A 24,820-nucleotide genomic window follows, 5' to 3' on the forward strand; every position below is an offset into this window, starting at 1 on the left:
CTAAAACTTTACAGATCTCATTTTCTCACATATACGCAGCAGAAAAATGCTAGGAGCAGTGAAAATAAAATGTGACTCTGAAAACGGGACACTCTAATATATATATATATATATATATGTATGTATGTATGTATGTATGTATGTATGTATGTATGTATGTATGTATGTATGTATGTATGTATGTATGTATGTATGTATGTATGTATGTATGTATGTATGTATGTATGTATGTATGTATGTATGTATGTATGTATGTATGTATGTATGTATGTATGTATGTATGTATGTATGTATGTATGTATGTATGTATGTATGTATGTATGTATGTATGTATGTATGTATGTATGTATGTATGTATGTATGTATGTATGTATGTATGTATGTATGTATGTATGTATGTATGTATGTATGTATGTATGTATGTATGTATGTATGTATATATGGGCAATTCCACGTAAAAGAGGAAAAAAAAAAAAATTTCACGGAAACCTCATTAAATTTATTTTCCAGCTATTTTAAAATACTTTTAAGAAAAAAATTTATTAAAAAAATCATTTTATCATACTATAACATACTTTTAAAGTTGTAAGGGTTATATGAGCATTTTTTGACGTTTACATATAGTCATGTTGTGAAGCGTTGAAAAAGGATTCAGTGCTGTTTTTTTAAATAACTATTACTTCTAAGTTTGACTAAAAGGCAAAATTAAACATTATGCATAATATTTTTTATAAAAAAGAACTCTAACTAGGTCTATAAGAAGAGCATATTAATGAAAACAAGACGTTACGACCGTCACAAAAAAAAGTCGAAAAGTTTTTTCTATGCTTCGTATCAAACTTTTTAAAACTGCAACCATTGTAAAAGTAAAGATACTTATACATACTTTATCATCGTTTCAAAAAAAAAAACATTAAAGTGCTTTAGATCCCCATTTCAAAATGTTACTAAGTACGTTACGACCATCACGATATGCTAGTTTTTCCATCACGGCTTCTTTACTTAAAAAAAAAAAAAAACTTTAAGCGCGAACGATTTAATTCATTTCAAACGATTTACATCATTTAAACCAAGTTATAATATAAATCAGTTTTGTTTATTGTTTTATTTGAAGTTTGTTTATTCATCTTATTACTAAACTTGTTAAAGTTTTTTTTGAAACTATGAGTAACTAATGAAACTATGATAGTAAACTATTGAAAGTTTCTTTGCCCGAAAACGGAGACATGGATACCTTAATCACCTATAGTTGATGGATTAAAGAAGATCATCGCTGTGTACTCAGTCAACATTAAAAAAAACATAAAAGGTATTTTTAAACATTTCCGCGACAGTTTACTAGAGTTTACTGAGCATCATCTCACTAAAAAGCACCAGTCTGAGCAATATTGCAGTCAAAAAGAAAATCTCGAACCAGACCAAATTTTGATACACTTTGATTATTCACAAAACTATACATGCGGTTATCAGGATGCTGTTTAAGCTGCTTTTTGGTCGCAGTCAACTATTACCTTATTTACAGTTGTAATCTATTGTTACCAATTGGATCCAAAATCAGTTGTAATAATATCCGACGATAATGATGAAACAAAACGCGCCACTACTACATAGTTAAGTGAAACATTTGACCTCTATTGCATTGGTTATGTAAAAAGTTATATTATGGAGTGATGGTCCATGCACTCAATTCAAAAATAGGTAGATGGCCAAATTCATACAACATTACTCAGTGATATATCATTTTCAAAGTATAGAATAGAGCTTTTTTGCTACCTCTCACGGTAAAGGAGTAGTTGATGGAGTAGGAGGGTCATTAAAGTGATTTGTTTGGAACAGCGTAAAATCTCGTGAAGTGGTCGTCTTAAGCGCTAAAGACTTTCTCTTAGCATCAAATGGGTGCAAAACGTATGTTAGATTTTATCAACACAGACGATATTAATCTAAGCTGGGCCTTAATAGCTGATAAAATAGAAGAAGTGAAAGTCGTTACAAATATTACCAAAATGCATTTCTGGCAAGTAAAAAATGGAAAGTTTTTGGTTTCAAAATTCTCTAATATTTTGTGATGGGGCTGCGGAACAATTTTAAAACTTATATATTAGTAAAAAAAATTTACTATTCTAAGATATTTTTTTCCTATATTGGATTCCCGGCTCCTTAAAACATTTGCGAGGCATATGAAAGTACATACTCCTAGATATTGAGTTGTATTAAATAGAGTTAATAAAACAAAAAAACAGGGAGCATAAATAGCAATAAGCCCCAGACAGCCTACGACACTGGGCCAGAATTCCGGCGAATCATCGCAAGCCGTGACGACTAGATTAGTAAAGGGCCAGTACTGGCCCGAGTCTGGCATCCTTCTGAAGAGTAGTCGTACGCCATTGCGATGGCATTTGATATTGGGCCAACACTGGCCCGATTGTGGCGGCTACAGTGTTTTGGCCGAAAGTCGTTTTGCCATAACCGTCATTATTTTGAATATTTTCTGCGTCATCCATGATGATTTTATAGACGCGAAGCCAAATGCTTACAAGATATATTTCGCAAATTTCTTGCTTTTGCTGTTGTTTTTTTATTATGCCAGGGGCGGATCCAGGAATTTGTAACTGTGTGGCCAAATTTGGGATAACCAACTTTACTTTTGGTGTTCCTGTGGGAAGGGCTTGTGAGTAAAAGCTAAGCCCATGGGCGTACTTTTATAACATTTTTTACTTAAAATCATAGGGAGACTTAATTTGTTTTCTTCTCTACTTAACCATCCCAGATTTAATAAGTTGAGAGCGCACTTGAAGTACACTAATTTTCACAAATGTGGGTAAAAACTTCGTTGATAAAGCCTTTCAAATTTTTCCATAAGGACTTTTTCATGGAATATAAAGAACCCTTGTCGGCAGGCCTTAAAGATTATTTATATTATACTTGTAGACTTGCAAAAAATGATATCATTATATCAAGTTCCTAATTATTTATGTAATCCCAGAACACATATTTAAAAATCATTAGAGATAGAATATTTTAATTTTTAGAGGTAAAATATTTCATATATGAGGAGTGGACTTGCAAAACCAGATAAAATTCACTTTTTTAAAAAAACAACTTTTTGCTGTTATTGAAGTCTGTTCACCTAATGTGTTTATTCGATACAATTTTGCTAATGGAATGCTATGCTAAACAGTCGAGTCAAGCTTGGTAAAGTGTTGTTTTGTATTGTTTTTAGTTATCCTATTAATAATAAAGTTATTCAAAATGTTGCCTTGGCTATTTAGTTCATAAATTATACATGTAATACTTGTCTAACTTATTTAACGAAGTGCACCAACGAGAAGGTAAGCCATAGGACTTTGCACTCCATCTGTAAACTGTCATGTTGCCTAAGGTTAGCCCTCCATTTCTGGATTCTTTCCTTTTCTTGATAAGCAGGTTAAGTGAAGTATTAGTAATGTTTTCTAAGGTTAGGCCTCTGTTTTTGGATTTTTTATTTTTCTTGATAGGCAGCTATGCCCAAATTTTTTTAATATCTTTTTATAATTTCTTTTTTCTTTTTTTTTAATTTTTAATATATAAATATATAAGACAAAATATAATACAACAAGTTAAGTAAAAACTAAAAAATTTAAAACTAATATAACCTGAAAACACTTTCAACATCAAGAATGAATAGAAATAATTTGCTTATGAAAAATGATTTTTACTGTTTACAAGTTTAAAACATTGAATAGAAGTTTATGTAAGACACTTAAAACTACTACTTACTCATCAATTCTAAATTTACTCATCATTTGAATATTAACTCTAATTTTCTGTCTCCTTTGGATGCAAAAATTTCAATAACTCTGCTAATATCTGGAACTATTTCCTGATGAATAGACATTAATGCAAGTCCATTCAATCTATTTTCAGACATAGTACTCCTGGTGTAAGTTTTTATTCTCCTAAGAGTAGATATTGACCTTTCACACTCACAAGTTGTGATTGGTATTGTAGCAAGTATATGAAAAGCCTCTAAAATGTTTGGAAAGCCTCTGATATCCATGAACTTTAATGTATCAGAAATAGTAGATGGTAATTCTGTCTTTTCTTTCCAAAATTCCTCCCATAACTCTAATTCGGCATGAATTGATGAGAAATGAGGAAGATCTGATTTATAAAAATTCAAAAACATTAAGAACTTTTCTTTCCATGGGCAAGATCTAAAATATTGCTTTACTAAGTAAGCAGGAATAGCACATAGACCATTATAAACAATCATGCTCTCAACATTTTTTCTAGTTCATTGAGAAGATGATTCACAAGAGGCAATGTAATAGAAACTTTAAAATAACCATATATAGTATCGCATATTTGATTATCTCTGTGTTTCTGAACACCACATGTTCTAGGTTTTTTTTCATCAACCTCAAATGTTTTTGCCAATGCAAGAGCAATTTTATACCATTTGTCATGGTAAGCATCAACATTTCTCTGTATTTCTTTTAAATGTTTAGTCAAATTTTGAATTTCATCTACTTGCTGGGAAATATCAAAAGATTTAGTTTGAAGGGTGATGGAAATTCCATAAAAGTAATCCAGAAGCTGTTTAGTTAAAACCAAAGAAACAATAAAAGAAAAATTTGTCAACAACTTCATAAAAGAAGATGCTTTTGAAGATGTTTCTTTATTAAATTCTTTTAAATTATTGTCTTCCATTTCTTCAAAAGCAGAAAAAACTGCTGAATAATTATCAAAAAACACATCAAGTCCACAAAGCTTTTGCACCCACCGAGTTCGACATGTGTCAATAAGTTTTGCCTGACCAGGAAGAAGGTATTTTTTTAAACAATTACTTCTTTTAGGAGACAAGTTAAAAAAATAAGATATGTCTTTAACTTGCTCAAGCAAATTTTTTACTTGCTGGATTTGGCAACTCTTTCCAACAATTAAACTAAGTTTATGTGAGGCACAGTGGACAAATAATGCCATTGGATTGATTTTTTTTATAAGAGATGAAACACCTTTGTATTCACCTGACATTGAAGCAGCTCCATCATAAGACTGGCCTCTGCAATTTTTTATATCTAAACCGAATTCTTTCAAAGTTTCAAGAATGTTGGTAGCTATATTTAAACCAGTTGTTCCTGTTTTGCATTCTAAAAACCGTAAAAAAACTTCCTTAATACTACTGTTCAAGTCAACATAACGTATGACAATAGAAAGTTGTTCTAACAATGCACAGTCTGAAGCCTCATCTGCTATAATAGAGAAGTACTTACTTTTTTTAATATCATTTATTAGAATCTCTTCAATTGCATTTCCACAACACTCAATCAACTCATTTTGAGAGGTCTTTGAAATATATGTAGAGTTTTTTGGGGCAGAGAGAAGATGCTCCTTTAGAATTAAATCACCTGCATCAACTCTAAAATTTAAAAGCTCAATAAAATTACCCAACCCTGTAATTTTTGAAGGTTCTCCAATTTCTCCTTGATATCTTCTATCATCTCTATGACCTCGTAAAGGCATATCATTTCGACCCAAAAACATTATTGTCTTAACAATTGATGCAAGTTTTTTTTTGTTTTCCTCTATAAGCTGCTTTCTAGAAATATCTAGAGAAATTTCAATAGGCAAAGTGTTATTTTTAGCTCTAGATAAAAGCATATTATAACAATGCATGGACTTGATGTGTAATCCGTCAACAGTTTTCTCATGATCATTGAAAACTTTTAAAGCATTACGCCAGGTATTGAATGGTTCTTTGAACAACTTACGTAATGCATATTTGTTTGGTAAACTTGAACCAAAAAGAGTGCATGGAAGACAATATGCACCATCCTCAATTTTAGAATAACAAAGCCAAGAAAACTCATCTAACCATTTTAACAAAAAATGTCTTTTTCTGCTTTTACCTGTTAAGGGGAAATGGAAGCATTTATCTGGAACCCAGACATTACTAATTAGAGATAACAGCTCATTATCATTTGTTCCTGATTTTAATTTTTCACCCTGTAGATGGTATGAAGAAACATCATAATTTGAATAGGATGCTAGCTGATTTGTATTTAATAAACTAACATCAGCAACCATGTTTTCCTTAAGTGGAACATAAGAGTCAATATTGTTTTTATCACTGCAGTTGATGTCTTTTGAAACAATTACTTCAGTTTTAACTGTTTTATTACAATTAGCCAACTTATCTAAATCTGAAGTGTTCCTGGAAACAGCAGGAAAAGATAATTTACACTGAACTGTTTTTTGTATTTTATTCTCTGTTGCTGAGAAACTTGTCTTTGAAATTTGTTTTCTTTTGATACTAGGCAAAGTTGTATCACTCATTAAAAAAGTTGGTTGTTTGTTTGGAAGATCTTTAATCAGTGTTACAAAATGATTTGGATTAAAACATAAAGCACTTTTATTTTTTGTTTTATCTAAATTGCACCACAAAATATTTATTGGACTATTTAATTTTTGGATACGAGGCTTTATAACAGTGTTAAAAAAGCTATAATACTTTTTAAAACCAATTTCAGGATAGACAGATTCAATAGGTTGCTTTATAACACTAGATAATGCTATTAGGCAAATAAACGATGAAAATGTTTTATCAAAGCAATTTAAATATGCTTCTTTTAAAAGAAGTTCTGAAATCATATTATCATTAATTGTTGAAAAACTATCAGAGCATTTAAATGAAACAGCTATAAAAAACAAATTAGCAAGCTGAGAATATTCTGATCTATGTTGATTAAAATAACTCAAAAAATAACTATACCTTGCGTAAAAGTTTATGTTTTCAAATATCTCAATTGACGTTAGCAATCTTAGAATTTTTGAAGTATGCTTACTGTCATTTAAAATCAAAGAGACTGAGCTGTAAAGACAATTTCCATCTTCAGCAGTTCTGACACAAAAAAACAATATTTAATGAAAAGTAATATTAACAATAAAAAAATTAGTGTAATTTTAGTATACACCATAACTTTTTAATAAACAACCAAATCATTTATATATTATGCAAGTGATTTGGTTATTACTAAACACACTAGTCACATAATTTTAGTGAATTGTTTGTTTAATAACAAGATGTTCCAATAACTAGTTAAATAGCTAAAAAAAAAAAAAAAAAAAAAAAAAAAGTCCATTAAAAATGGACTGAATTCTCAAAGAAAAGAAATAGAAGAAAATAATGCAATGAAGGTCTAAACTGTTCATGTTTCTAACATCCGGAATTTTGGGTCCATTTTGTGATATTATTTGAATTAAAAATAATTAAAAATAGTTCTAAAGAAAAAAAAATACCTTAATGCTGTATAACCAAGATTTCTTTTAACTAAGGGAACAAAATCCATCATTTCTGTATTGAATTGGTAAGAATCAGGTTTTCTTGGGAACATTAAATTTATCTCAGAGAGCTCTTTAATAAGTCGAGTTTTGTAATTTAATACATTAGGCCAATGTTTTGATTCTAGTGCACAAGCAACTAATTCTTCGGTTATATATGGATTCATATTTTATTACATTTAAAAAATCAAATGACAAAAACCAAGTTATCTTTATTTCTGAAGAAGTTGAGAAAAATTTAGATAATCTGACGGTAGCGAATAAAAACCTGTATTTGTTAGCTCGAATTTAACAGCATATTTTTTTAAATCGGACACGTTAAAACCAACTATGTGGCCAAGTTTTATTTTCACGGTTGAAACTTCGATAAAAGATCAATATTTTAATACTTTTTTATAGCATTTATTGATTGAATAAAATATCGGTAACGTATAATAAGAACTGTTGTGGCCATGGCAGGAATCTCTATAGCCAAAATCCGTAAATTACGGCAGACAAATTTCAATTTTTAGAGATATTCCTTTAGCGCAAAAACCCAAAACTAATTTGGCTACCGTTAAATTTAAGCTATTCGGCCAACGAACTTCAATCCGTCGCTAGACAAAAAATTGTTACGCAAGTCTTACAAAATATTTTCAAATTCTTTTCAATAACTTAGTATATCTCTAAAATATTTCCATATTTAATCCCAAAAATTCTAAAAGATCTTTAATAAATATTACATACATTTTCTTATAAATCAGTTGGACTTCAAACTATGTGGCCATTGCCACAATGGCCACCCCTTAGATCCGCGCCTGCATGCTATTATTACAATACGTATTATAATAATACCAAATGTACGTTTGCTATTTTAAAAAAATGTTGCTTTTTTGTGAAAACGTATAGTTATGTTGTAATTAGAATTGCAATTGGTATATCCTAACTCTTGCAGTAGTAAATGATACTGTAAAAAGTTTAGATGTCGTATGATGTAAATAACGTAAATTTCACTTATCATTACAGTAATTTTGTATGCACACATCATTACAGTAATTTTGTATTAAGGTAGCTATGTTTTTATATTAAACAGTTTGAATAACATTCATGCAAGATATTGATTTAACAATAAAACAGAAATGGTTAAAGAAAAGGCTATTTAAAGGTTAGAAGATAAAGTTTTATTCACAACAACTGTAAGATAATGACGTTTTTAAATAAACACCTTTTTTATATTATATATATATATATATATATATATATATATATATATATATATATATATATATATATATATATGATAACAAAACAATAGCATAACAACAACAAAGAAAAAATAATAACAATATATATGTTGTTATTATCTTTATTTTTGTTTATTGTTTTTGCTGTTATTAATTTATCTTTGTTTTTATTATTATATGCTCCTTTATTATTACTTATCATTAAAATAATCTTATTTAATTTAAGTTTTTTTTAAACCCATTTTAAGTGACCTTGGGTGTAATCTATTGTCGTTTACATTATAATCATGAAATGACTTTGTAAATTGTCACTTTTCTCATTTTAGCAATTAAATATAAGAGTGAGCCATCCAAATTAAATGTTTACATATTTTTCTATCTTAACTTCGGGACAATCTATTGTTCCTGTTGCATACATATTTAGAGTTATTTTTAAAAGCTTGCAACAAATATTTAATGAAGATATCTGTTGTGAAATATTTAATCTACAAAACTCATTTGGTGAGATAACTGTTTCCCCCTCATACATATCTACAAAAGACAATTTTCCTGCTATAAGTGAAAAAGTTGTAGATAATAATGATTCAGTTTTTAGAACTGTTGTTTATATATTTTATGATAACAATGTTAATGTTGAAACTGAACTTGGTCATATTTAAATTTTAGTAATGATAATGATGATGAAACATTCTCATCAGATTTGACTACCCTAATAGCTGATTGGGCTGTTCAGTTTAGTGTTAATTTGATTGCTTTGTCATTTTTACTGTGTATTCTCTGTCTTATTCATCCTGATTTGCCTATTTAAAAAACTCAACGCAATTTTATAGTTGCATATCGAGCAGTGGTGATTATTTTTATTTTGGTTCAGCAATTAGTTTAACAAATATTAAATCATGTTTATGATAAAATTGCAAAATTTTCAGCTCCCTATGGGCAGTTGAATATCAATGGTTTGCCTTTGTTTAAAAGTAGCAAAATATCATTTTGGCCAGTTCTGTGTCTTTTGCAAGGTTTTAATTTTAAAAAACCTGTGTGATTCAAGTCTGTTAAGAATCACATCTAGTATCACACTTAGATAAAGTTAAACACATTGCAATTTTAGATGACAGAATTCTCAAGTATTTATTGTTACAAGTTGATGATGGTTTTGTTGTTTCACCCTTTTTTCACTTGTTATAATTTAATTTGTTGAAATCTGTACTAAGTCTTTTTTCTTCTATTATTACTAACAAAATTAATATGCTTATTTCATATATAGTTTTATATGAGGTAGTAATTGAAATATTTAACTTATTTAGGTTAATTTTACTTGTATCTTAAGTAATTTTCTTTCCTAGTAATAACAATTTTATAACAACATTGTCTATATTCATGCATTCAATAGCTGTTGATTGGAGGAATTACATTTGGTAAATGTAATTGGCATAGAAATGATTCCCATAAATGTTCAATAAATTGTTTTTGATTTCGTATTTTATTTGCATTAGATTTTTGAGATGCTTTTGGTATTTTTAGTATATATATGTACACTACAATGTAGTCATGCATTTAAGTAAAAGGTTGTAATTTACAACTTTTAAGGTTGTAATTTATTGATAATTGTATTATATTCATTAAATTATTTTGTCAATGGTCACTCCTCATTTTTGGAATGCACTATAACTATATGTGTATATATATGTATGTATATGCAATAAAGTGCACATTAACCTATATTTAAAATAAACAGTTTCATTAAATATTTTTTTTAATTTTAGTTTTCAGGGTCTTCATTGACATTCAATCGATGTTCATCTGTTAGACGGATTCATGCCAAAGTGAGTGAAGGAACACTTCATTGCACTGGTTAGTAGTAATATGCTTAGAATTAATACTTTCAGTTATTTTAAGTAATATTTGTAAATGTTTATTTTTATTTAACTAGAATTTTAAGAATGAAATTTCTAAGAGATCCTGATTTTTACAGCTGTTAAAAAAGAGCTGGTTATTTCAGTAGAAAACTTGAAGAAAGAAAAGATTTTATTGGGTAAGAAGAAATCTTTATTTTTATTTAAAAAATATATATATATACATAATTATATGTGTGTATATATATATATATATATATATATATATATATATATATATATATATATATATATATATATATATATATATATATATATATATACTACTGTGGTCAAAAAGTAAGGTGAATTTTTAATTTAAACTTCCCGCCTTATTCGAATCGTCCAATCTTTTTTATTTTTAAGTTGGTAGGAATGTCATTAACATTTGCGCCAAATTACATGTCAAACTCATATTTATTTTTTTTTTGTTTACGCTTGTTTCTGAAGTACCAAAAGTGCATTCGGCGATTTTCACGATGTCTAATTTTGTTGAGCAAAGAAGTACTATTAAATTTTGTTTGCGGAATGATATTTCTTCTGCTGAAACGTATCGAATGTTGCAAAAGGCCTTCGGTGAAGAGACTATGTCTCAAAAAAATGTTTACAAGTGATACAAAGACTTCAAAGAAGGCCGAGAACGTGTTGATGACTTGGAACGCTCCAGACGACCATCGACTTCGATTGATGATCGCCACATTAACAAAATCAAAGAATTGGAGCTTGCAAATCGTCGGTTAACCATTCGAGACCTTGTTGACATGGTTGGAATATCATTTGGGTCGGTGCAAGCGATTTTGAAGGATCATTTGGGCCTCAGAAGACTCAAATCACGTTTGGTGCCGAAATTTCTCAATTTCTTTGAAAAAGAGCGTTGCGTTAAAACGTGTGAAGCAATGCTTTCTGACTATCAAGATGTCTACAAACAAATTATTACTGGCGATGAGACTTGGGTCTACGCATACGACCCTGAAACAACCGACCAATCGAGTGAATACCGTGAAAAAGGCGAGCCGAGACCGAAGCAACCACGTCAAAGTCGCTCAAAAATCAAGGTCATGTTGACTGTTTTCTTTGATTATTGTGGTGTCGTGCACTACGAATTCCTTCCAACTGGCCAAACTGTCAACAAGGAATATTATTTAAGCGTTATGCGACGTTTGCGTGAAGCTATTCGCAAAAAGAGACCGGAATTATGGGCCAATAACTCTTGGATTTTGCACCACGATAATGCGCCTTCGCACACAGCACTGGTTCTTTGTGAGTTTTTCGCCAAAAACTCTACCCATGTTGCTCCACAACCACCGTATTCGCCCGACTTAGCACCGTGTGACTTCTGACTGCTCCCAAAGCTCAAGAGACCACTCCGGGGAAATCGTTTTGAGTCCATTGAAGAGATCCAACGTGAATCGGCATGCGCATTGAAGGCTATCCCTACCGAGGACTTTTCGGCATGCTTCGAAGACTGGAAAAAACGTTGGCAAAAGTGCATTGGGGCCGGGGGAGATTATTTTGAGGGGGACGATACAGATTTGGAAGAATAAATAAAGATTTTTCATTTTATAAAAAAATTCACCTTACTTTTTGATCACAGTAGTATATATATATATATATATATATATATATATATATATATATATATATATATATATATATATATATATATATATATTTGTATGTGTTAAATTGTTATATTTATAATTTTGTCAAGTTAATGTTTGTATTTAGGTGCTGTAAAACTAAATCATTTAAACTCGGGAGCATCAAGCGAAGAGTTTGAGCGTTGGCTGAAGAGTATTTTCAGCTTTTAGGAGATCGAAATGGTGGACGAAAGGCTTGAGAAGAACGAAAAAACTCGTTGGTTAAATAGCACTATTTCAAACTATCAATAATATCTATTCGATTTAAAATTATTTTTGTCAATTTGAACTGGAATAAATATCAAAAAATATTTACTTTTGTATTTGCTTTTTGTGCGATATCACATTAGAAATGGCTAATAATAGCGCGTAAGTGAATGTATATTGGTTAAAAGTAACGGGTCAGCGCTGGCATACGATCACGGACGAATGCTGGAAAATGATCCTGGGCCAGTGCTGGCTAGCGATGCTGGGCCATTGGCCGTTTTGAGATTGGGCCGTGATCAATTGCCGGCATCGGTCCGCTGTGGCAAGCGGAACTGGGCCAGCATTGCGCCTCTAACGGGTGGCTGTCTGGGGCGTTTGTTGCCTACTCCAAATAAAACGATCCCAGTATTGAAGAAACATCATGGATAACCTTGGTAATGTTATAAAATTCATATTTTGTAACATATTTTAATTGGTTTTTATAATCATTTAGCTTTTACTATGTCATTCATTGCGTTATTTGTTGTTTTTCATTTTTGGCTTTTTCGTTACGGCCGTCACAGTTACGACCGTCACGACAAAAAACTTCAAGCAAAATCTATGAAACTCACCATATAGTAAGTTCAATGTGTAGTTAAAGAACACAGCAAAGGATTTTTTCTTTCACTGAGTAGATGGCTGCATAAAGATTGACAAAGTTTATTTGTTTAGATTTGTCAAAAAGTAAGCGTTACGACCGTCACGCTGCATTAAGTTGATTTTTCAAATAAGTTGAACACTTGAATGATTTAACTTTTGCATACTAAATAATATAATATTATTTAACATTTCTGGAAATTTTCATGTAAATACCATTCTTGGTTAACTTTTAATGGCTAAAAAAGCGTTAAATGTTACGACCGTCACTTGCGTGGAATTGCCCATATATATATATATATATATATATATATATATATATATATATATATATATATATATATATATATATATATATATATATATATATATATATATATATATATATATATATATATATATATATATATATATATATATATATATATATATATATACTTTTTTGTTTTAAATATAAGCTAAAAAAAAAGGTTCCACAGAGTTCCAAGGAGTCACTTTTACTTTTAGAATATAAGGGGATTGCTGCGGTCATCTGCGGTATAGGGAGTTATTAAAGAAATACAAATCTCAATGAATCCATAAAAATCTTGTCTTCCGCCATTATTTCACAGTGGTTTATTATATCAAAATAAATGAAAATGGCGGAAAATAAGGTTTTTATGGACTCATTTACATTTTTATTTCTTGAATTTTAGTTTTTTACTCGTATGACTTGTTTTAACATATCAAATACAGTTTCAAGAAACATATTTTTGTCATATGATGACAAACTTAGGCTACTTAGAAGTTTGTTAAAATGTTTTGTTGTTTTTTTGATAATGATTTATTATTCGAGAAGTACTAGATATCTGAAATAGCTTTACATAACAACTTCAGTATTTCCTGTAATATGCAAGTAACATTATTTACTTAAACATTATTGAAAACGTAATGTGATAATTGTCAAAGAGGTAATAACATAAAATGGTAAACAGCGTAAAGTGAAAAATGATATAAAGTACTCAAAAATGTTTCTGATATATATTAATGATTTTAAAAACAACAGCAACAAAAAGATTAGATCTTATCCCGAATATACGTGAACTAGGAGTGGATAAGTTACGATTATGGAAGAATTTACTTAACGAAGTCAAATAAAACTGAAGATATTAGCAAAGAGAACATAAATAAAGTAAAGGCTAAGTTAGATAGATTTATTTCAAAAGTGAAGAAAAAAACTAAAACAATGTGGTAGAAATTAAAATTCATTTATAGAAAAAGAATACTAATGTCTTCAAGAAAATCTTAAGACCAATAAAAGAAGCCACTTTGGTTCTGGAAAACCCCATAAAAAATGGGTGGTCCTTGGAGAGCAAAGCAAAACAGAAAAAATAAAAGAACAAGGTGTTGAACATCATTGCGCTATTTTTAGTCTCTGCAAGACATATATTTTTAAAAAAATTCAAACCTTTTACAGATCAAAAAAGTTAAAGGCGTTTTGGATAAAACCTTTAATTTAAATATGAGTGTAAAGCAAACTCTTGCATTAGAAGTGAACACTGACCTCAGCGATTAACAATATTAAATGATCAACAACTTAGCCCTTGGATACATATTTATCCCTTTCTTGCACGATATTTTAGTGGAAAATGTTAAATACTATCCTGAAAATATTTTTTTTCCTATGATTTCAGCTGCTACTATTATTTTTGCTGAAGCTGTGTTTATATAGATGGTATAACAATATCCATAGCAGCAGCTGAAATAAATAATGTAACTGTGCCAGAAATTCATTATTTAAATTTCACAGAAAGGATTAGCTAGTTTGTCTCGTAATGTCTCGTTATGTCCCGCTAAAAAAGTGTAAATTCCGGGAAATCGTAAAACTCCTATTTTGTCAGGGACATCTCGTCTCGTCTCGGTGTCGTCTCGTCTCGGTGTCGTCCCGAATTTCGACTGAAAGTTGAAAATTGTCTCGATTTTCATCACTAAACGGGACAAAGTTTTAGGATCGTCTTGTCTCGTCTCGAATAAAAAAATAACGAGACGCAGACGCTAAGTCGAATATTCTCGATCAAGCGGAACCGTTTATACCTGGTAGTAAATGTTGTAGTTTGTGCTTGACGGAAAAGTATTACATGATTACGTCGAAGCTGATCTTGTTCAATAAACGAAGCGAACAAACATCAAAGTGCCGCCATGACACAAAACTTTTAATAAGGAATTAAATGCCGTCATAACAGGCACGCCATAGCTTTTTTTGTTATGTTTTTTACGGTTTATAACATACGATTTATACGGTTAACGCATTATAACATTGATGATCGCTATATTTGTCGCGTGAAACTTTAAGTAGTCTTAAATAAACCTAACTAATTATTTAGTTTGTATTATAAAAAGAAAAACCTATTCACTCTATTTATAACACGCTGTATTTATAACACGCTGTATTTATAACACGCTGTATTTATAACACGCTGTATTTATAACACGCTGTATTTATAACACGCTGTATTTATAACACGCTGTATTTATAACACGCTGTATTGAGCACTCTTACCGGAAATTTCTAAATATACATATATATTGTCAAGCAGAAAACGTTTTACAATTTCATAGACATTTAAAATGACAAACATTGAACCTGAATATAAGACAAGTTAACCGATCATTTTTTATGAATGAATTTGAAAATAAATCATTCAGTTTTCAATGATAGTTAACAAAGCTTTTTTTACTCCTTTCATTTTCATGCGCGTTTTCTTGAAAGAGTTTTTGGTTTTGCGTAATAATTAAAGGGAAAAATTGGTGATGCAGTCTTTTAGATTAACATATTCTCCTACAGTATTTTGAGTTACGGATCAATCGCTTCTTAAGTAAACCAAAAACCGTTTTATCAGTTTACATAAATCGGACACATACGCATGCATACACGCATGTAAACACACATATACATACAAATGCGCACACACACTTTTCTTTCGGTTAGATTGCTGTGCGTTTGCATGAAATCTTTAGTATGTGTTAGTGCATTCATAACTAGATTACCGTGTATATCCTATGCTAGTTTTGATGTAGTACCAAACAAATACCTCAGTGGAAAAATTAACTCAACATACTTTGCAGCCAACATCAATGATTGCGGCACCTACTGCGTTAGAAGTCCTGCCTGTGTGTTTGCTAACTTCAACAGCAATGAAAATACTTGTCAGTTGATGTCATCAAATGCGAGTCTCTCAGTCAGTAAAGAGGATCAACAATGGCAAGTATTAATAACCGATGTTACAAGTGACGTAAATGTGAGTTCATTATGCTTTTACCTCGTTTGGATAAGTAAATTGATAATATGTTAAGCAATAAGAATCAAAGTTTTTTTCACTCAATTTTTTCATTTTTCGCTTCATAACTTTGAAATTTGAAAAGAGAAGTTTCATGCCTGGTGGTTGTTAACTAGGAAGTTTGTTCTTATTACAGGTCCTTTTTTAGTTCAATGGAATAAGTATGAGTCTTGATGATGTGAACATTAAATTTTTTCTTGTCTTTAAAAAACAAAACTCTAAAGCACTTAAAATTTACTTCATAAGCTGTGCAAAGGAAACTAAAAAGAGAAACAGGAGTTTGTTGTTTAGCTTGAGATTTCATATATACAGAATACAACTATATACACCTCATACCAGATTTTTTTTCTGAGTTGCAGCTACTGCCTACAGCTATTTTTAATGAAAAAGAACTGCCAACTAAATATCAAGTTCACATAAACAACTTTAAGAACTTAGAAAAGCCAAAAGAAAAATAGAAGCTCAATTCTCTTTTAGCTGTGTTAAGATATCATTACTATGACTCGTCCAAACATCGTAATGTTAAAAAATAATTGAAGAACTTTATTATAATCAACAAATAACATATAGAACTAATGGGTATTTTTTTTTTTTTTTTAAATTACAAAAATGTGAAGTAAAAATGAAGTTGAACAAAACTTTTAAATTATACTTTTGAAATGTTCAAAAGATGCTTTTTTCCAATTTTTTATTTTCAACTTTTTGTTTCTTAATTCTTTTTTTTTTTCAATTTTTCATTTTCGATTTTTCATTTTCAAATCAGGATAAAATGTGAAGAGTTAAAAAATGTTTATACTGCATTGAAAATTAAAACTCGCGTTGTCCACTTCATCAACAAATTCCGAAAACCTTCTCACCAGGCCCTTGAGGCTGATATTGGATTAAGAGTGAGGGAGTTTTATTTTGTAAATTTTTTTGAGGAAAGGGTGACGTATTAAGTACAGACGCTTTAAACGCAAAAAAGGCTTCTCCTAACAATAGTATGAGAACATTTGAGCAGTTTAGATTTATCCGAATTAATAGAAAGTAACGTTGAAATATTTTTGCGGCAATCAGTTGTCGCAAATTGTCACAAATTAAAAAGAGTGCGCCGTAAACTTAATAGATGCTTGAGCGTATTTTGTTTCTTACCCAATTTAACTTATTTTGTATATCACATTAATAAACCTAAAAAGTTCTTTTTAGATTGGACCAATATGTGAAACAAACACTCTTTGCTCAAAGGGTTATTGTAGAGATATATGTTCAACTAAGATGGGGGAATTCTTTCACAACTACTCTTGCTATGGTATTTTTATTTATGTTACAATTATTAAATTCATTTTTTATGACATTATATTGTATGTATATATATATACATATATATACATATATATATATATATATATATATATATATATATATATATATATATATATATATATATATATATATATATATATATATATATATATATATATATATATATATATATATATTTCTTTATCAGATGCAATGATTATAAAAGAAACCTTTATTAAAATTTAAAAAATTTTAATAAAGGTTTCAAAATAATCCCCAAAATTAGATCTTTTGCCGTGAATTGCTACTAAATTTGCAATCTTGTAATATATCCTGTAATATATCCTGCAATATATCCTTTATGTCCTGTGAAAACATAAAGACGAAACTTTTAGGCATTTTTCGTAAATCTACAAAAAAGGCTACAACTTATTTAACACTTTGAATGAGTGAGTTTGGTGAACAGCTGATTTCATTTAGAAATTTACTGCTTCAGTAGCCGACCAGCAGATCAACAAAACTTGTTCAAATTTTTGTACTGAGATTTTCAACTTTTCATTTCTTTTAATGGCAAACAAGAAAATATAAGATGTTTTTATTGATCCTTTGCTCTGCTCTTGAACGTTTTAAATTTGAATATGAATCCTTGGTTATTTAAGACACTGGCATCTAAGAAAGTTCAAAATCTGATGTAAAAGCAAAGACTGTTGCTAGATCTGGGCAGAAAATGTGCGGATATAGGTATTGCACTTAAAACATCTTTTGAAATCTCTTCAAGGAAAAATGAGGAGCAGAAACAGTTTGTCCCTTCAAGATGTGGATGTTTATCAAAACCATTTTCCAAACTGAAGAGAATTAGTGCACCACCATACACCTTGGATCTCTTGCACCTATTTAAACTGCTTGTTTAGTTAATATGTAGTTTAAAAGCCGTTCATTAAAAAGATGAAAAAATGAATTTTGGTCATTTTTCCAGGCCTCATGTGAATAGATAAGTTTTCTATTAAGTTCAAGACTCTTAAGTAATTTTCAACAATTTTATTTTACTTAATTAACTTAATCAATTTTACTTAATTTTAATTACATAGACTTTAAACCCATAAATAGGTTAAACTTAGTAACAAAAAGAGATTTTTGAAATAAACTTTAATCATGGTATAATGTCAAACTATTGTTTATAGGCCTGCCTGTATTGTTCTTTATTTATTTTGATTTTCGATTCAATTTGTCATCAAAAAATTTTAAGATTTTAAGAAAACAAGCAGCTTTTAAATAATTCTAGTTCTCAATAAAATTTTATTTAAAACTTTGTTTGCTATTTTAAAATTTCTTTATTCAATTTTTAGATACTATAAAAATATCCCAGATGGCCATCCCATCCAATTCTGGTTCGTGGGGTACCATGTATCCAAAATACCTCATTGACTCCGATTTATCTACTGTTTGCGATACATGGACGGGTAATACAAATTACAACGATTGGATAAAACTCGATCTTTTGCAGATCGTTCAAATCCAAAAAGTTTTTGTTTACGTAGACACATTGGATTACAGTCACACCTATAGAGTTCGTGGCTGCTTAGTACAAGCAAGCTACAATGACAAAGACTACGAAACTTTCGCAACCTTGAAAGGGATTTCCGAAGAGAGATTTTCATGGAACGGTAGCTTACGGTTCTTCAGAATAATTCAAAGCGTCAAATACGGATTAAGCTTTAGAGAGATTGTCATCTGGGCATAGTTCAAATCCACCATTGACGTTGTCTCAAATAACTTTATTTATTAAAAAGTTTTAGAGAGATTGTTATATTGTTATCTGGGCATAAAAAATGCATCACCAATTTCAAAACTTTTAACACTTAAAAATGTTATTCTCCCTTTATCAGCGTATATTCGGTAAACGTCGAAAGTTAAAAGAAAAAATGTATTATTTGAGAGAGTTAGTTGTTACTGATCCAGTAAAAAAATTCCTTCTTGATCTGTTGGTAATTAAAACAATGAACTTTTCAAATGTTTTGTTCCAAATTTCAAATTTCAAATTTCAAATTGTTTTTTTATTTTATTATTCAAGATGCATCAAATGGTTAAACCCTGAAGAAGTATGGAGTTGGGATTTTCTACAGATCTGAATCGTTGCAAAGTCTTTGCACCTATAGGGGAGCCTGAGTTCACATATGGTGCTGGGTGTGAAAATGTTATAGTTTTGGCAACATGTTTTGCATCTGAGTCTTAAATCCTTTAAGAGTGTTCAGTAGAAATGATTTTCATTTTTGGAAAACGTTCTATTGTAAACCATAAACAAAATTAATGCTAACAGTTGGATGACTGCGGAAGTATTCTTGACGTAGTAAGGGAGTTTTGAAGCCAGGTTAATGATTGACCCTTTTAGAAAGCATAACTCACTCATTCGATGTTTGTTGTAATGGACCACCAAAAAGGAACACTTTGCTCGCTGAATGCTGGAATATCTTTGAACTGAGAAACAATTTCAAAGGAACTTTTTTGTTGATTTTCTTTGTTGTATATTTGACCATGGAATCACACCAGATGATACAATTTCTTGATTTAGATCAACTGGAAAATTACTAATTGACAGACAAGTTATCTAAAAGAACCTTTTGATCCACACCTCAAAATATTGAAAACTGGGAATGCAAATCTAAAGAAAACATTGAAACTATTGCAATACTATAAGTGATCCCTTGCTCATGTCTGCACATAGATTTACCAACTTTAAATTTAAATTTGACCAGCAAATTTTATCATTACTAAGGTCAAACCAATTAAACGCGACAAATCGCAAAACTGAACAATGTTTTATAATAATGAATGGTGTTAATATTTTAATGTCTGAGTGATAATTTAAAGAACAAAGACCTAAAACCACAAGCAAAGGCTGCTAAAGGGAGGAAACATGAAGCATGAACACTTCAAATTTACAAAAAAAGAAACCAATGAAGGGATGGAACATTTGAAACCACTGTAAAAGTAACAACTGAAAAGACATATCTTTTTAGTTAAAAGAAACTTAACAATAAATGCTACAAAAATACTGAAAAAATGTTGAAACTAATAACATCGAGTATATCTACATAGAACTTTTCGTTTTTAATTTGAACTGAAAATAAGAAAAAAATGTATATGATAAATAAATAATCTTTAATTTTTGTAAGTATAGAAATAGCCTCTGAGTAGCAGAAGAAGCAGGGAGTTGGCTCACCCTCATTTTTAATTATCATTAACATGTTTAAATAGTGGTCAAATTTTTTGAATCATCTTTACAAGGCGGGAGAGGGCTTAACCCAATTTAATCAATTTTTCAACCATAAACACATAGTTAAAAAATGACTTGAAAAAGTCGCAATATACATTAGCACATTTCAACCATATAATCAACCATCAACACATAGTCAAATTTCATCCATTTTTTTTAGTTGCAACAGAACTTATTAACATTTTTGTTGCAACCATTAAGCAACCATCAACACATGGTAAAGTTTCACAATGTAGGTCCAAAGTAAGGTACTGATCGTTAGATTTGAAAAAAATCATTTAAAAAAGTTTCTGTTACATAATAAAATGGAAAAAAAAAATGCCCTAGATACAAGAAGATTAAAAAATTTGAACAACTTATGATACATGAAAAATAAATGAGGACTTGTATTGCTATGTAGGAAAAATGGAACACCAAAAGACAATTATACGTGCGAGCATGGGACAATAACACTATTTAGAGATTGTCTGATTGATGGTAAACCTGCAAAAATTAAGATGGGTATGTGAAGCATTTGGTGGAGTTAGTATATGTAAGCATGGACACCGAGGGGTGGACGGGGAAGATTCCCAGGGTCCCGTGTGTGTACAAATAATTTTTTAAAATAATTTTCAAAAGATTTAAACAGATTTGATTTTTAAAAGATTTAATTACTTTGATTTTTAATTTTCAATGACTAGAGCACGCTTCTATTGGTCCTGGGAATATGATTGATCATAATGAGGGCCCCTTAAGAAAACTTCCCCAGGGCCCGAAATTTCTCTTTGTGGCTAAGAATGTAAGCATGATAGAATAAGATGGAGCTGTTATAGCTGTTTTAAATCCAAAGGATACATGTGTTATATTATTGTTATATTAACTATAGTAAATAATGTACCATGACTTTAGGGTTTAAATAATTCTTTTGCACATTCTTAAAATCTAATGGATAGATCCATAAGTAAATTATTATTAAGGTAAAATGCTACAGTTACAGTCTCTAAAATAGTTTTTGCATGAAGCCTTTGAAATTATTTTCATCGAAATGTCACCGCTAAAATTTACTGATGAATTTGACACTTTGATATAGTTTTCAAATATATTATAAACATAATCTTTAAATTGGAATATAAAATCTTTATGTTGTCATTCAAATGGATCGACAAGGTTTTCCCATAGAGCAAATAGCGAAGAATGAAGATTCATGTATGATAAAATTTCTTTTTTGAACAAATTTCATTTTTCTGTGTCCAGTTTTCTGTGTACCAGAAGCTGGATTTAGATTTATCGAGGAAAAAAATCTTTGAGAACTATTTCCATTGAATATTAAGTAGTATTTTTTATTATCCTTATTTGTTGACAAAGTTGGTAAATTTGTGGTATTGGATTGGGTAGCATTCAAACCACTAAGAACTCTATCAAAAAGCGTGGAAATTTTTCTAGCAATAGTATCACCCTTTTCCGGCCAACAGGAGTCAAATGCACTCTTCCTGCGATGCATTGTAACATTTTCATGTTGTGTAAATATTTTGAAAAAATTAGAACTCTGCAGCAACATTATAGTTTAAATTTTTTAGTATATGTGAAGTTTTCCACAAAGCTGTATACTAGAGTTAAAATGGTTCTTTATTTTTAGTGACGTAGTCGGCCAACATGGTTCCATCGTATCCCGTACGTGTCCCATACATATCCTGGCATATAAGATACTTTTTACTTATCTATTTTCCTTGTTCTGTGTACTGCGTAAATATTGCGTAATTATTACTACATGCGTGGTATTTACATTTCTGTTACAAAAAAGTGAGAGTTACTAAATCTTTTGGCGTTTTTAATGGTGAGATTTTTGTTTGTACTTTAGATTATAGTTTAGAAGCAACCGGAATAATACCTGTGATTAGTGATTGACCGAAACCGAAATTTGAGCCGAGACCGAAAGTACCGAAATTTCGGTTCAGTAAAGCCGTAGCCGAAACCGAAACAGCCGAAATTTGTAAAAAAATATTAAAAATCCCTGAACCTTTTGTGATCACCGAGTTAAAGCAAAAAAAACTATTTTACGTATATCTAAGCAATCACCTTGTAACATAATTTGATAAAAACTATGATATGTCAAAAAAAAAAGTAGAATATGTCAAGACATTTTAATAATTAAAGTTAACAATTGAAATATTTTCTCTACAGAATAAAATTTTTTCCATGTTTTCTGGCAAAAGTCTGTTTCTTTCATTTGAAAGAATGTCTCCAGCAGTTGAAAACAACCTTTCAACTTTGGTAGATGTTGGTGGAGGTGTAAGGAATCTCTTTGCCATTTTTGCCAAACCAAACTTTGCTTTTAATGTTGTTTTTTCTTCATTCTCTCTCCAAAACTCTAAACAGCATGAAGATGTTGGGCTTTCTAAGTTTAAAACTTCTTTTGCTAATTTGGAAGTTGGATTTTTGGACCTTGTATTTTGTGACTGTGCAATTATATTTTGCATCATTGAAGAAAACCCAGTGTTCTCAATAGACTTAGTTTTCATCACAGGAGTAGTTTCATTTTGGCTCAAAATGGAACTGTCTAATTCCAAAAGAACTTGTTTTTTTGCAGCTTGAAAGGCTTCTTGGGATCTAAAGAAGTGGTGCTTGAATCTGGGATCAAGAAGTGTTGCTATTGCAAAATGATCAATGGTTTCTAATGACTGCTGATTTCAAGTACAGAATTCTTTCAAGCATGTAATATGTTGAATTCCAGCGTGTTGGGACATCATTTTTGAGTCCGAGCCTGTCAAAATTGTTCATTTGAACCTCTTGTTGTTTGTAAAGCTTAGCAAAGAAGGAATTTGAAAAAGAAGCATGAGTGCAAAGCTTTCGACATTTTTCTATCAAGTTTACAGCACTCTGAAGTGAAAAAAGTTCTTTTTTAATCACTAGTTGAAGTGAATGGTTTAGACACCCAGCAGACTTGTAAACACACTGTGGTTCTTTGAAAGCTGCTTTTATATTTGCAGCATTGTCTCTTAAGCAGACTGTGATCTTTTCCTTTAGCTCCCACTCTTTCACAACATTCTCAAGTCTTTGAAAAATGTTTGAAGCAGTATTTTTTTCATCAAACTTGAAACATGACAGGCAGAATTTGATCCGCTCCCATTTGTCTGAAATGAAGTGTGCCATCATGCCCAAGTACTCATGATGAAAGGATGACCAAGCGTCCATAGAGATGGAGATAGTTTCAGCATTTTTTTCGTTAAGCATAACTTTCGTTGCGAGCTTAATCTTTTCATAGGCTGGATTGAGCATGCTTCGGTAGTATTTCTCACTTCCGATGTCAAAGTGTGGTGTAAAAACTGCATGATGGCGTAAAAACCCCGGATTATTCACAATTGACCAAGGCTGTAAGTAGAGGATAATCATTTCAAATATAGATCTATGAAACTTAAGACCTTCTTCGGAATTTGAATCAATTTTTGAGATATTGTCAACCCTGCCAGGCATTGTAAATTGCAAGATTTCAGTCCTCTGGCATTTTGATCTGGTGTCAAATAAAGGTATTGTTCTTTTTTTAGTTGTAAGAGGCTCAAGCTGATCTGAAGTTGGTATTTTTTCAGGATTGTCGGTAGTTGTGAGTATTGCTTTTTCAGTTTGGAGATTTTTTAGAGTAAGCTGTGTGTGCCGACTTCTTAAATGTGATGAAAGTCCGCTAAGTAATTGAAGTTTTGGATTGTGGGATCCACGAGATATTTTCAAATTGCAGATATTGCAAGTTGCGTATTTGGAATCACTGACTGTTACGGTAAAATGATTCCACAAATAGCTTTTCTTTCGATTATTTTCCATTGTAAAATTTAGCACTGAGAAACTTTGATTAAATTATTGATTTTGGTTACTTAACTTAAATGTTAACTTATTTAAAGAATGATTTGAGAATAGTAACTTGAATCAATTATGTAACATGACTTCAATTAAAATTTCTACAATTGTTATAATTAAAAATTGATTAATAACAAAAGATTAAAATTAGGAAATCGTTATGATCCCACTCTAATTTTAAAAAAAGTTATCTAGACTTTAAAAAAAA

The 24,820-nt window shown here is 30.3% G+C and overlaps 4 protein-coding genes and 1 long non-coding RNA gene across 6 annotated transcripts; 2 read left to right on the forward strand and 3 right to left on the reverse strand.

Moving 5' to 3' along the window:
• Nucleotides 1-3,531: 3,531 nt before the first annotated feature.
• LOC149876339 (uncharacterized) lies at nt 3,532-7,544 on the reverse strand. The gene is made up of 2 exons (XM_090075538.1): nt 7,279-7,544; nt 3,532-6,880 (listed from the first exon to the last, which is right to left on the reverse strand). The coding sequence occupies exons 1-2, from the start codon at nt 7,485-7,487 to the stop codon at nt 4,249-4,251; spliced, it is 2,841 nt and encodes a 946-aa protein (XP_089931664.1). The 5' UTR covers nt 7,488-7,544; the 3' UTR covers nt 3,532-4,248.
• LOC145183286 (52 kDa repressor of the inhibitor of the protein kinase-like) lies at nt 3,779-4,252 on the reverse strand. Its single transcript, XM_080058619.2, has one exon. It carries the CDS (start codon nt 4,250-4,252, stop codon nt 3,779-3,781), a length of 474 nt encoding a protein of 157 aa, XP_079914745.2.
• An 838-nt stretch (nt 7,545-8,382) lies between the features above and the next one.
• On the forward strand, nt 8,383-10,580 carry LOC149876340 (uncharacterized). Its single transcript, XR_016448793.1, has 3 exons — nt 8,383-8,464; nt 10,304-10,391; nt 10,471-10,580. It is a non-coding gene; the product is annotated as an uncharacterized LOC149876340 (long non-coding RNA).
• A 5,061-nt stretch (nt 10,581-15,641) lies between these two features.
• LOC149876341 (uncharacterized) lies at nt 15,642-20,600 on the forward strand. Of its 2 annotated transcripts, XR_016448789.1 has the most exons (4): nt 15,642-16,193; nt 17,418-17,520; nt 18,860-19,498; nt 19,585-20,600. XR_016448789.1 is itself a non-coding variant. In XM_090075492.1 (3 exons), the coding sequence occupies exons 1-3, from the start codon at nt 15,855-15,857 to the stop codon at nt 19,252-19,254; spliced, it is 837 nt and encodes a 278-aa protein (XP_089931618.1). In that variant the 5' UTR covers nt 15,642-15,854; the 3' UTR covers nt 19,255-20,600. The 2 variants fall into 2 exon arrangements, 1 of the variants encoding a protein (XP_089931618.1); XM_090075492.1 differs by having other exon boundaries at nt 18,860-20,600.
• Nucleotides 20,601-23,427: 2,827 nt separating this feature from the next.
• Nucleotides 23,428-24,579, reverse strand: LOC149876342 (zinc finger BED domain-containing protein 4-like). Its single transcript, XM_090075603.1, has one exon. It carries the CDS (start codon nt 24,577-24,579, stop codon nt 23,428-23,430), a length of 1,152 nt encoding a protein of 383 aa, XP_089931729.1.
• Nucleotides 24,580-24,820: the final 241 nt, after the last annotated feature.

Source organism: Hydra viridissima, unplaced genomic scaffold, assembly GCF_058129835.1.
Source record: "Hydra viridissima isolate aposymbiotic clone 2 unplaced genomic scaffold, HvirCarnegie_v1 scaffold_22, whole genome shotgun sequence".
Classification (NCBI taxonomy): domain Eukaryota; kingdom Metazoa; phylum Cnidaria; class Hydrozoa; order Anthoathecata; family Hydridae; genus Hydra; species Hydra viridissima.